We start from the raw sequence: 12,801 nt of genomic DNA on the forward strand, positions 1-12,801 counted from the left end.
GCCTAAAGTGTGCTAAGAAAACATCCCCCACACCATTACACCACCACCCTGGACAGTGGTAACAAGGCATGATGGATCCATGTTCCATGATCCATGTGAGCTCATGCAAATTGTAGCCTCTTTTTCCTATTCGTAGTGGAGATGAGTGGTACCCGGTGGGGTCTTCTGCTGTTGTAGCCCATCCGCCTCAAGGTTGTGCGTGTTGTGGCTTCACAAATGCTTTGCTGCATACCTGGGTTGTAACGAGTGGTTATTTCAGTCAAAGTTGCTCTTCTATCAGCTTGAATCAGCCGGCCCATTCTCCTCTGACCTCTAGCATCAACAAGGCATTTTCGCCCACAGGACTGCCGCATACTGGATGTTTTTCCCTTTTCACACCAATCTTTGTAAACCCTAGAAATGGTTGTTGCTTGAAAATCCCAGTAACTGAGCAGATTGTGAAATACTCAGACCGGCTCATCTCTGGCACCAACAACCATGCCACGCTGAAAATTGCCCATTTCTTTCCCATTCTGACATTCAGTTTGGAGTTCAGGAGATTGTCCTGACCAGGATCACACCCCTAAATGTATTGAAGCAACTTCCATGTGATTGGTTGATTAGATAATTACATTAATGAGAAATTGAACAGGTGTTCCTAATAATCCTTTAGGTGAGTGTATCTACATCCTGACTATATAAAATTCAACAGTTTTGAAACGTTTTAGACTGAACCTTAAGCTGCTCTGGTTTGTATGATGAAGGTTCACTGAAAGGAACTCATTTTTCACAACAATCTGTCAGACTGCAAGTCAGACTGCAAGAGTCAAAGACAAGTCAATAGAATTGCACAGATTGTTATTAAAATGTATGTAAAATGTGAAAGACGGTTATACTACATTAGCAGAGGATGTCAGGTTGTACTTGAGAAAATGAAAAGATTAAGTTATCTCCACTTCCAGTTTCAATACTCTTTTTGAACTTTTTAGGGGAAGTAGCAAAAAGTTTTGTGGTTTAATGGTTTGGCCTTTGTTAAATTCACACACACACCCTCACACAGCACAGCCTGTCTTAAAGGAGCAGAGTTACAGCACACTGATGACTACCAATGAGCAAAGTGAGGAGACCATGAAGAATACAGCTTATGCAGTGGTATTTGGGGGTGTCTTGGCGGTGGGTTTGCCGCTTAACGCCGTGGCACTCTGGGTTCTCGTCTGCCGGCACCGCCTCAAGTCCTCCAGCTCCGTCTTCATGAGCCACCTGGCACTCTCGGACATTCTGCTGGTTCTCTCCCTTCCCACCCGGGTCTACTTCTTCGCCACAGGCAACTGGCCTCTTAGCATGCACGCCTGTGTCATCGCCACTATGCTGTTTCGCAACAATATTCGCTCCAGTTCGTTTTTTATCACCTTCATCAGCCTAGACAGGCTGCTAGCCGTGGTCTATCCGCTTCGGTCTCGCCACCTGCGAACATCTGCCAACGCCTGGAAGACCAGCATCGTCACTTGGATCTTGATTGTGTCATTGAACATCCCCGAGAGCATCAACTACTTGAAATCTATGACGAAGGACCAAACCATTAACAACACTAACAGCACTAACACCATTAACATCACTAACACCACTAACACCACTAACACCCCTAATTGCTTCATATTTAATGGACATAATTGTCCCTATATTGCGTATGTCCAGTCTGGGGTGATCTTTGCCCTGCTCGGGGTCAACATGGCCTCCACTGCAATGGTGTCCAGGATATTACACAGTCATCTGAGTAATGCTGCCCTGGTCAAGAACAAGATAAATGTCATGCTGATCTTTGCCATGAACTTGTTAATGTTTATTGTCTTCTTCCTGCCGTTCTCCATTGTTTTAATGCTCGGAGTTGATCCCAAAACCGCCATCTGTCTGGCCAGCGTCAACTGTTGCGTGGATCCCTTGTTGTACTACTTCTCATTAGATGCATTCTGGAAAAAGAAAGAAGGTTCTGATGTGGAGATTTCTTTGGCCAGATCAAATGAAAATAAACTAGAGTTAAGGACACAGTGAGTAAAAAAAATGTAAGTTACTAAAAAAAGAGGAAAAACATCCCTAAAATATGTGCTGTAATGTAGTAAGAGGTGGCTACAGCTACTTGGTTTGAAATACGTATTCAGTTACCTCTGAGTATTAGGTCATCACAAATAAATATATATTTTAAATGTTTTAAGCTACCCTGAGCTGCATTGTCTGTTGGGAGGGGGTTCTTTGGGTCAGGGTAGTGGAGCAGTGGGATTAATTACGTTTCTGAACTCTTTAAGTTGTATTTTTGGCATGTTTCTTGGTTATTTATTTCTTGGATTTGATCTTAAATGTTCAAATATATAAAGAAATGTTTAGACACCTCTTCTGTGCATGATTTCATGTTGATGAGTATGTGTACAAAACCCAATAATATCCAAAACAAAAAGTAAACATTGCATACACCAATTCTATGAATTACTACCCATCTTTGTACATGGTACTAATAATGTGACACTAATTACGCTACACAGGTCCAGTCCTTGGGTACTTTCAAAAAAGTGTGGCCACAGAATGAATATTGTGAAGAGACTGTGTGAACAGCCTTGAACCATACAGTATGTTGATTTTACACACTGATTATGCACTAAGAGCACTGACAACTACTGGGGCTTTCCAGTCTGTATACACCTACAAACGGAGCTGCATGGCCAATATTTCCTGTTGTTGATTGGTTGGTCTGTCATGTATTTGTTTATCATTTACGAGGATCTTGGCAGACAGCACCAGGCAGAAGCCAGTCATATGGAGGCCCATCTGTGCCCAGGCTTTGTGGCAGACAGACTGGAGACAAGGATTTCCTTTCGATTCTAGTACAGCAAAAGTAATGTAGTAAAGTCATGCAGGCTAATATATGCTTCCTTTGGCCTAAGACCCCTAATCAGTGTTTTAACTGGACACGGGACGATAACATGTCTAAGTCCTACTGTATTCACAATGTTTAGCTGGCATCTCCAATGCATTTCCTACGTTCATCTGAATGTGTGACAGCTCAAATATTCAGTTAACTGAGCTATGTTCCCGCTATGCACGTACCTGCAAAACAGGATGCTGCATTAAATTGTATACTCCTTTGACAGCACAATGTCACTTCAACCTACAGAAGGCTAACGCTATGTAACACAATTTTTGTTCCTGGTTAGTAATTGTTATTTCGTAATTGCTTATGCCTAAAAAGTATAGAAAAGGCGATTATGCCCTGCAAACTTTGCTTTTGTGACCAGGACAGTGATATTTTCAAACATACCTATTTCCAATGAGAAACAGCCATATTTTGTAATTTTGTTCACATGAAGTCAGAAAAAACCCCACATTAATCCAAATGAACATGTATCCATACTGAAGCAATACAAAAATTACTACAAAAGATTTAGTGAGGAGTTTGAGATTTACAATTATACTGTAAATCACTTTCACGAATCAGCCACCAAGGATATAGACTTTGAGGGATATCTACAGCCCATTTTGCCATAGTCTTTCACCAGGGTCTCAACCAGCGCCACATAGTTTGTGGCCGTGTGATTGCCCGGGAAACCCCGAACCACTACAAATCTGTTCCAAGCCGCTTTCTCCTTACTATTGAGCTTCTTGGGGAATTCATTGCACTCCAGGATCTTCATCTGTGTGCCCAACGAATACACCGGCTTTGACCTTTGCCTCAGACAGCTTAGGGAACAGGTCTTGAAGGTACTTGATGGCTGCCGGTTCCTTATCTAGAGCTCTGACAAATTGTTTCATAAGGTCCAATCTGATGTACAGTGGTGGCAGCAGCACCTTTGGGGCGTCCACTAGCGGCTCCCACCTGACATTGTTCCTCCCCACAGAGAACTGGCTCCGATGTGGCCTGTCCTGCCTGTGGTAGTGCGCCTTGGTGTCCCAGCTGTCCCAAAGGCAAAGATAGCAGGGAAACTTGGTAAATCCACCTTGGAGACCCATCAGGAATGCCACCATTTTGAAGTCTCCTATGAATTCACAGCTGTACTCATCATACTTCAAGGCATCCAGCAAGGTCTTGATGCTGTTGTAATCCTGTATTTATACTACTGTTTATATTACTGGAAAGTTATAGAAGTAAGCAATTAGGAAATAACACTTAATACCCAGGAACAAAAAATAGATTCAAATTTGTTAGACAGAGTAACTATTAGTTATTAAGAATACAAAACCAGAAGCTATCTGTTGTTTAACTACTTTATTCACAGATAGGGACTTCACCAGTAGACAAAATATACACACCAGTCAAAGGTATAGAACAGCATATGATATAACTCTCTTGCAGTAGACATTACGTTAGTCCAGTCTCTGACTCTGGACCAAGGCTTAAAACGTGGTCTTAAAAAGAATGCCATCTAACAGTGCAGTTTTTACTTACAGAGAAACAGACATGCAGAAGGGAAATCAAGACAGAAATCTACGATGAGTTACACAAGCGTGGATCAAGACCACAAAAAGTTTAAGACGCTTCGTTGCAGAAAGTGAAAAGATGAAGGGATAAGAAGGGAATCAAAAACGAGACAAACAGTTTTAAATGTATTACAGAGAAAGACCGCTTCGGCTGAAAAGCTTCTGCTGCCATTTAATTACTTACTGTTTCAGGCGAGTATTTTTTAAGTCCTATACACTGAGTCAGGGCCTCAGAGGTTCAAAACTTGCACAAGAACTAACAATTCAACCAACAATTTGTGTTGTCCATTTTTAATGCACTGGTCCTTAAAGACCACATCACATTTACAGTAGTCTGGAAGGGTGAGAGTTAATAAAGCCAAAGACAGAAAATACATATATATATATAAACCATAAAATGTGATAAAGCTGAGAGCAATTTAACACCACAATACAACATTTTTGTTGGTTACAAAAGGACATTGGGTTAAATGTCATAGCGCTAGGTCTTCCAACAGGGAAGGGAAAAGGGAAGAGCAATAGTCTCAAAACCAGGGAAATAAAGTGCAGTCACCTTGACAATACATGGAAACGGTCATCTCCCCTGACAACGAGGAATTTCACAGTTCTCGTAAGTGGAAAGAAGCCTTCATGATTGGCTTAGTGGTTCTGCTACCAGAAACAACTTCATCCAATCTGAGAAAAAACATGTATTATTGCAACCAGCAAACACAAGGAAAATATAACTTCCAAAAACAACACCAAAACAAATGGCATTTGAAAAAAGAAAAAAGTTTAAACATATAAAAAAGGAACCAAACAACCAAACAAAACCATACTTCAAGTGCAACTGAAAGGTAATTCTATGAATCTCCACAAAAGAGGGCTACAGTGGCTGGAGAGGTTGCTGTGCCTTCAGAGGTCAGGCCGGGCAGTCGTGACGGGAATGGTTTACGCTCCATCACAGATGACGGTCTCAACCACGAACGTGTTCTCCAAGTGGCGGATGCGGTGGCAGTTCCTTACTCCTCGTTTGTTGACGCCTGCGAGGGAGACGGAGAAAGGGTTTTATTAAAGAAAGACCTGCTCTGATTGACCCCTCTTAACCCCCCCCCCCCCCTCGTGGCCCTCTCCTAACATACGTCTCCGGGCGCGGCGCTGCAGGCGGTACGTGTCCTTGCCGTTACACAGGTGGTAGATGAAAGGCCCCAGCCGGTGCAGAAAATGAACCCTCCCGGTCACCACCATCTCCTCCTGGATGATATAGGTCTGGGGCAGGTATGTCCCCTTCTAAAGGCAGAAGAGACAAGAACGTTGTGTTGAAAAAGCAGACTCTGATCCAGCAGTCCCCACAGTACTTGGCCAACGGCATCCCGTGTTTTTCGGGGCGGTGTGGCAACCAAGGGGTGAAGAGAAATGGGCCAGTAAACGGAACATCACCAGGCCTCAACATTTACATTGTTTGCCACTGGCCCATTGGGGGACCATTGGGTTTGAAACTTACTGGCCCCCCAAAAAATATTCTATCCTTCCAAAAAAGGTAATTTATCTTATCATTTAACACACAACCAAATAATTTTGTTACTTAACATGTTTAATCATTGATTAAATGTATTCTGGATACACAAAACATAAACAAAATATATTTATTTCATCACATTTCTAATTATAAAAAAAAAAACAGTCAACAAAACACTAACTCATTCACCCCATGGAACAAGGCTGACGGCTGGTCCGTCTTAGTTACTAGGTGGTTGTTATAAGGTGTGCAATCACCCAATGGGCATCTGCATTTAAACTCCTGATCAGTACGACCAAGGGCCCTGAAGACGGATTATCAGCCACACGCTTGGATGTCATGCAGACCAGGTGCTGTTTGCTATTGGCATGGCTGGTCAGGGACAGTTTGCAAAAGTTGTCAGTGCCTTTGTAAAAAGACCCACATTTGTCCGCTCTAGCCAGGAACTTATGACAGACGACACAGTGCATTTGAGTTCCATCGAAGTCGAAACAGGTAAAAAATTATTTGCACTGAGGTAAAAAAAAAAACATTGCTTTCGTTTGAGCTTGTAGTTATCCTTCATTGCCTTCTTCACTCAAGTGACTCGTGCAAGTTTTCAAACATTTCATTCACAAACAATGCCAGACAGCCACGCACCAAAACACTGCTCAACTCTAGAGTGGCCAACAGTGCGTGCCAAGAGCTGCAAGGTAGTTTTTTTGTGCATGTGCCAGATTACGAAACAACTGGAGTACGTTGAGTTTATAATGCCATTATTATTTTTTTCCAATCGGTTTTTTATTTTTGCAGTGGCCCGATGGGGACAGTGACTTGATAGTTGTATTAGTCCCAACTTGATCTTTACTGGCCCAGGGCCATCGGTAATTTCGAGCCCCGGTCGCTTATTCGAATCCCCAAGCCGACAAGGTGGAAACACTTTGCAGCCCTGTCGCTGTGAAAGAGTTAACCAGAATGGAAGAAATAATAATAACCACCCCGCTTTAATTAGCTAACCACAGTTCTAACAGATCCTTTTGTGGCTTTGTCACCCGATTAGCCTGTATCTCACGGTTTCGATTGCTGTAGATGGTGCACAAACAGATCTTGGTCAGATTACAGGTTTCAGTTATTATACACCTACCGGTAATTATTATGTGTATTCGGTTTGGCCCCATACGTTACGGCAGGATTTCGGCACAACAGTATAGAGATTGTGTTTACTATGACCTTTTGTTGTTAACCAACCACCATATAGTTTATACAGTACTTCAACCAACATTTGTGAGGATTCCTTTATGTTCTTTCCTGACCACTCTAATTATATATCCTGTGAGACAGCATGGAGTGACAGATTTCATGAAGCCTTTAACCCAATTAATCTGAACCAGAACCATACCGACTGGCACCTACAGCATTCTACTGATGCCCCATTCTGTGCTCCTCCGGGAGCATCTGTTCAGTATTTTTTTGTGCCGGGCTGTTTAAAATGGTGGGCATGGCAGACAAGGAGAGAGGTTGATAACTCAATACGTTCTCAGAGACAGGAACAGCGACGGGGACAGAGAGCTGTGGCGCTACCTTAACGTTGACCAGCAGTTCCCAGAGGTTCCGTGGGGGCATGACGATGGTGGTGTTGAGCTCAATGACGTAGCACTTGTCCAGAGCGATGTCATGGTAGGCAGTTAACCCCTGGCGACAGAGAAGGAACGACACAACATTAGGCAAGTCGACAGCCTGGCTGATCTCAAGGGGTGTACGCGTTCCCGCCTCCTCACCCTGTGGAAGTCGTGGATGATGTCAGCGGGGTCACTCCCTCCAAAGTGGGGCACGGGCACGCTGATCTGCTCGTAGTTGTCTTCCAGGTAGATGCCCACGTTCTCCTCCAGCTCCTGCCTGCCTCTTTGAGGAGCGTACACAGAGCCCTCATATCGAACCCTGCAGTGGAAAAGCCCCTCATCTTGGCTCTAGGTCAATGCACATGAGAAACCGTTAGCAGTGCTTATTGCGAACAATCATCTTTATTACCAGTCCGTGCTACTACTGAATGTTTTATGGGCTCCGATGTGAAAAACAGAATACGTGTGGCGATGACCGAATGCTAAATTTGTACATAACACCATGAGAGACGGTTCCTCCAAGCCGAATGTTCACAGACGAGACTTCTAGTTATTAGAGTGCAGTGAGACGGTCTGTACATGAGAGGTACCTGGGGGATGAAGTAGTAGCGGTAGACGTAGATGGAGGCCAGTACCAGACCAGACATAAACACCACCAGGCCAAAGGTCAAACAGCAAAGGCCGTTCAGTGGAGACCTCCGAGGGCGTGGAGGTAGAACCCCCTCCTCATCGTCCTGACGAGATTTGAAACAGAGACCGGGTCAAACCCACACGAAGACACACAAGCATCCTGACCTGTCAACCTGCTTTCAAAACATACAGAGTCACAGTAAAGTGTTGATCGCCCAACAGGTCGTTCACCGCAGATATTCTACGGCCAAGTGAGTAGAAGACCGACTAAGTCAGGTGGGATTACACAAGGGGAGGAAGAAAAAGAAAAAAGCATAGTATCTCATGTAACTGCTCTAAGACGGACATATGGTTATTAAAAAGCGAATCCTGAGACCTGCAGCTATAGCCTATTTATAGTAGGGGGAATAAATATGCACATTTCAGCACGGAAATAGCAGCGTGGATGGCAGACAGAGTCTGCCAAAGTGGTTAGTAACATGACAGTTCTGAAACATGGAATAATTCCCTGCTGGTGAATTACTCAGGGCGAGATTTGCAGATTCAGCTACAGAGTAAATAATGCTTACCTGGCTCTTAAGTGTGAAATGTCCCTGATGTTGTGACTGCCCGGGTATGAAAACGTCTCACAAAGCAAAAATATTGCCATGATGACAACCAAACTATAGATGCAGTGTGCTGATGAAGTGGCAGAGCACTCATTAGTTTCACTGCGTTTCTCACTAAGACAGACAGCAATCAACATTTTCCTCTACAGACTGAGATTAGGATCTCACAATTACCTGTCTACATGTCCACAGAATGTTACTTCAGATGCAATGGCCAGTGGGGCACTGACAAGTTACACACTGATTTATGAAGATGATTTGTAACCTCTAAGTAGTTTTAGTACATTACTGTCTGTAGGGATAGGTGAAAGCATAATTGACTGGATTTGAAGCAGCCAGAGACTGAGGAGTTAAGCTGTCCTAGAACATGCATTTGTAGACTGATGCCTGTTACCACTGCCACAGAAATGCTAAGGAATGTGCATGACAGTTACCTCGACCTGCCATTTTGACTACGTTTCTGTGTTGGTTACATTACTGTCAAGCATTTACATTTGCTAAGAGATTTGCTCTTCGTAATCCACTGCAAAAAGTATCCTATGTTTAGACAAGAAAACAAGGCCTAATCACTTGATCCTTCCGGGTTTAGTCTTGTGTTGATATTCGGTAGCTAAAGTGAATGCAACTCTAGTGTAATGTTAATGACATTGTATACATTGAAAACAAACTGTAACATTAGTCTGACTTTTTTTCTAGTACAGTCCACCTTGTTTCGGGAGGTTATTTATTTCCCAAAATACTGTACCGACCCCACCGTAAAGTCAGTAACAAGCATAACGTTTCGTAAAATAGCAACGGCTCTTCTATCTACTGCCAAATAAAACGTTATTGGTGTAGAATATACGTAAAGGGGAGATCCACTCCAACTGCAGTGGACGCATCTAAAACAACAGAACGACAGCCAGTTGTTAGCTAACTAGCTGGTTATGTTTTATGGAAGGGCAGAGCGATATATCATGTGGGAAACAACAAATATATTGCTAACTACTTACCATTGGATGGGGTATGAGAATTTCGGTCTTGTCGCAATCATTCTCCTCCTTCTCGACTTTCTGTCCCACGACGGACTGGAAAGTGATCTTGACCATGTCTGTTATTGTCGTCTTAAAGGTCAGGTGGGTTTCGTGTATTCTAGCTAATAACCGATAGCTAAAATCTCTTCTGTTGTTACTGATACAATGTAGCTGCTTGTCTCAGTATACCGGAAGTTCTTTTTTTCTTTTTTTTGCTCCAACGTCAAAAAAAACGCACGGGCGACCGAAATCTGATTATGAACTTGTTTAAACAAGTTTAATATCTGATAAAAACGTTCTTTGGTGGCACAGTAAAATACCCTTAAAAAAATATCTTGCGTTAGACTGGAATATTAACACTTGCTGCAATGACAAGAATACAACAGAAAGTCATGTGGTACTGTAGAACAATCATTTTTATTGTGTGGTACAAAATTAATATTATAAGAAACAAAGTCTATGTTTAACTTTAATTAAGGTGTTTTGTAAAGATGTACAAACGGTTAGCAGGATACTGGATCATAATAAGAGACAATGAATAAAAAAGGATGTTTTGTGCCTTATTATACTTTTATGTTTTTAAAATGTGGTTGACATATTTATATAGATGCTTTAAAAATAGTGAAATGTTACAGTGTAGTCATATATTTTATTACATCAGCTATTCAATTTTAAATTAAATCCAGATTTATGTTTTACATTTAATTTATATAAAAACATACTGCATACAATATTATATAACTTTTTAGTTAAAACCATTTGGACTAAATAGTTAAACACAATAACGCCCCAGAACAATGTGTTTTGATTTTAAATTCCACAACACTGTCAACTGTACACCTTAATCTGGAGATACATACCGGTGTGTTATACACTCACCTAAAGGATTATTAGGAACACCATACTAATACTGTGTTTGACCCACGTTCGCCTTCAGAACTGCCTTAATTCTACGTGGCATTGATTCAACAAGGTGCTGAAAGCATTCTTTAGAAATGTTGGCCCATATTGATAGGATAGCATCTTGCAGTTGATGGAGATTTGTGGAATGCACATCCAGGGCACGAAGCTCCCGTTCCACCACATCCCAAAGATGCTCTATTGGGTTGAGATCTGGTGACTGTGGGGGCCATTTCAGTACAGTGAACTCATTGTCATGTTCAAGAAACCAATTTGAAATGATTCGAGCTTTGTGACATGGTGCATTATCCTGCTGGAAGTAGCCATCAGAGGATGGGTACATGGTGGTCATAAAGGGATGGACATGGTCAGAAACAATGCTCAGGTAGGCCGTGGCATTTAAACCATACCCAGTTGGCACTAAGGGGCCTAAAGTGTGCCAAGAAAACATCCCCCACACCATTACACCACCACCACCAGCCTGCACAGTGGTAACAAGGCATGATGGATCCATGTTCTCATTCTGTTTACGCCAAATTCTGACTCTACCATCTGAATGTCTCAACAGAAATCGAGACTCATCAGACCAGGCAACATTCTTCCAGTCTTCAATGGTCCAATTTTGGTGAGCTCGTGCAAATTGTAGCCTCTTTTTCCTATTTGTAGTGGAGATGAGTGGTACCCGATGGGGTCTTCTGCGGTTGTAGCCTATCTGCCTCAAGGTTGTGCATGTTGTGGCTTCACAAATGCTTTGCTGCATACCTCGGTTGTAACGAGTGGTTATTTCAGTCAAAGTTGCTCTTCTATCAGCTTAAATCAGTCGGCCCATTCTCCTCTGTAAACCCTAGAAATGGTTGTGCGTGAAAATCCCAGTAACTGAGCAGATTGTGAAATACTCAGACCGGCCCGTCTGGCACCAACAACCATGCCACGCTCAAAATTGCTTAAATCACCTTTCCCATTCTGACATTCAGTTTGGAGTTCAGGAGATTGTCTTGACCAGGACCACACCCCTAAATGCATTGAAGCAACTGCCATGTGATCGGTTGATTAGATAATTGCATTAATGAGAAATTGAACAGGTGTTCCTAATAATCCTTTAGGTGAGTGTATGTAGTACTCAACATCAGTAATATTGATTTTAGGGATTTTCCTAATGAGCTACGCAAAGCAAACTGTAATAACATCAAAGCTTAAAGACTTTTCATTCATTGACAAATGCAAACCCAAGGATGGAAATGCCCTTGAAGACATCTTTGATGGGACAGAGATGAAGAACTTGGTTCAGAATAAGAAACTGAAATCCAACAACCTAACTTTGCTATGGAACTGTGATGGAGTACTCATTTTTAAGTCTTCAGGATACTCTATCTGGCCAGTTCAAGTTGTGGTAAATAAACTCCCTCCAGAATTTTGGAAAAAGCAAGTTATTTTCAATGCGCTGCGGTTTGGAAAACACAAGCCAGCTATTGACCCCGTATTCAGTAAGATCATTCAGGAGGCAGAGATCCTAGCAGGGAAAGCATTCCCAAGGAAATGTCCTGCCACAAAGTAAGTCGTCCACTCTCTGGCATTCTTGTTAACACATACTTGTGACTCTGTTGCTTGTCCCAGAATTAAAAACTCAGTCCAGAATTTAAACTCGAAACAGTCAGTAAAGGAGCCGGACATGTCCATGCTTAACCTTATCTTTTGCCTGAGCCTGAACCAAGGACTCAAGCACAGTGGGAAGATGATTCCATTACAGCTTTTGCCCAACCAGCTTCTGTGACAGATGGTGACTCTTTGGTTAGACTCTCGATACCATCTGAACCCAAGGTACTTAAGTAGACGTGTGAACATACTAAACCAAAACTGGTATCCATATGGCAACCAAGAAAAATTAGCTATGCCCCACGATCCCTCAGTGAGCGACAATACTGGAAAGCTAGAGAATGAAAATAGTTTTTGCTTTATTATTACATGTTCATGTTGCTTGGTGAGTTAGCAAGTCTGTATCAGCACTGGTGTCTCCTAGTTTCTTTTGGTTCACTCTCTTTTGCAACCAATGGTGACTAAAGAAATGTTGGAAAAGTCTGATGCTAAAGATATCTGTCATCAAAACAGTATAA

The 12,801-nt window shown here is 42.3% G+C and overlaps 2 protein-coding genes across 2 annotated transcripts; one reads left to right on the forward strand and one right to left on the reverse strand.

The window, feature by feature from the left end:
• Positions 1–620: 620 nt before the first annotated feature.
• On the forward strand, positions 621–2,354 carry lpar5b (lysophosphatidic acid receptor 5b). Its single transcript, XM_010902305.3, has one exon. The coding sequence runs from the start codon at positions 997–999 to the stop codon at positions 2,026–2,028; it is 1,032 nt and encodes a 343-aa protein (XP_010900607.1). The 5' UTR covers positions 621–996; the 3' UTR covers positions 2,029–2,354.
• A 1,862-nt stretch (positions 2,355–4,216) lies between these two features.
• On the reverse strand, positions 4,217–10,004 carry itm2ca (integral membrane protein 2Ca). Its single transcript, XM_010902303.5, has 6 exons — positions 9,770–10,004; positions 8,130–8,273; positions 7,699–7,887; positions 7,502–7,612; positions 5,565–5,712; positions 4,217–5,465 (listed from the first exon to the last, which is right to left on the reverse strand). Exons 1-6 carry the CDS (start codon positions 9,863–9,865, stop codon positions 5,374–5,376), a joined length of 780 nt encoding a protein of 259 aa, XP_010900605.1. The 5' UTR covers positions 9,866–10,004; the 3' UTR covers positions 4,217–5,373.
• Between the last annotated feature and the right edge of the window lie 2,797 nt (positions 10,005–12,801).

Source organism: Esox lucius, chromosome 1, assembly GCF_011004845.1.
Source record: "Esox lucius isolate fEsoLuc1 chromosome 1, fEsoLuc1.pri, whole genome shotgun sequence".
Lineage (NCBI taxonomy): Eukaryota > Metazoa > Chordata > Actinopteri > Esociformes > Esocidae > Esox > Esox lucius.

What these genes read in the sequence shown, in the direction of transcription:
- lpar5b (XM_010902305.3), top strand. Translation starts at nt 997, where the DNA reads ATGGTTTGGCCTTTGTTAAATTCACACACACACCCTCACACAGCACAG.
- itm2ca (XM_010902303.5), bottom strand. Translation starts at nt 9,865, where the DNA reads ATGGTCAAGATCACTTTCCAGTCCGTCGTGGGACAGAAAGTCGAGAAG. An exon ending in TTCTCATACCCCATCCAATG is followed by an intron (nt 8,274 to 9,769) that starts GTAAGTAGTTAG and finishes AAATCTCGTCAG; the next exon opens with GACGATGAGGAGGGGGTTCT. An exon ending in GCTACTACTTCATCCCCCAG is followed by an intron (nt 7,888 to 8,129) that starts GTACCTCTCATG and finishes GCATTGACCTAG; the next exon opens with AGCCAAGATGAGGGGCTTTT.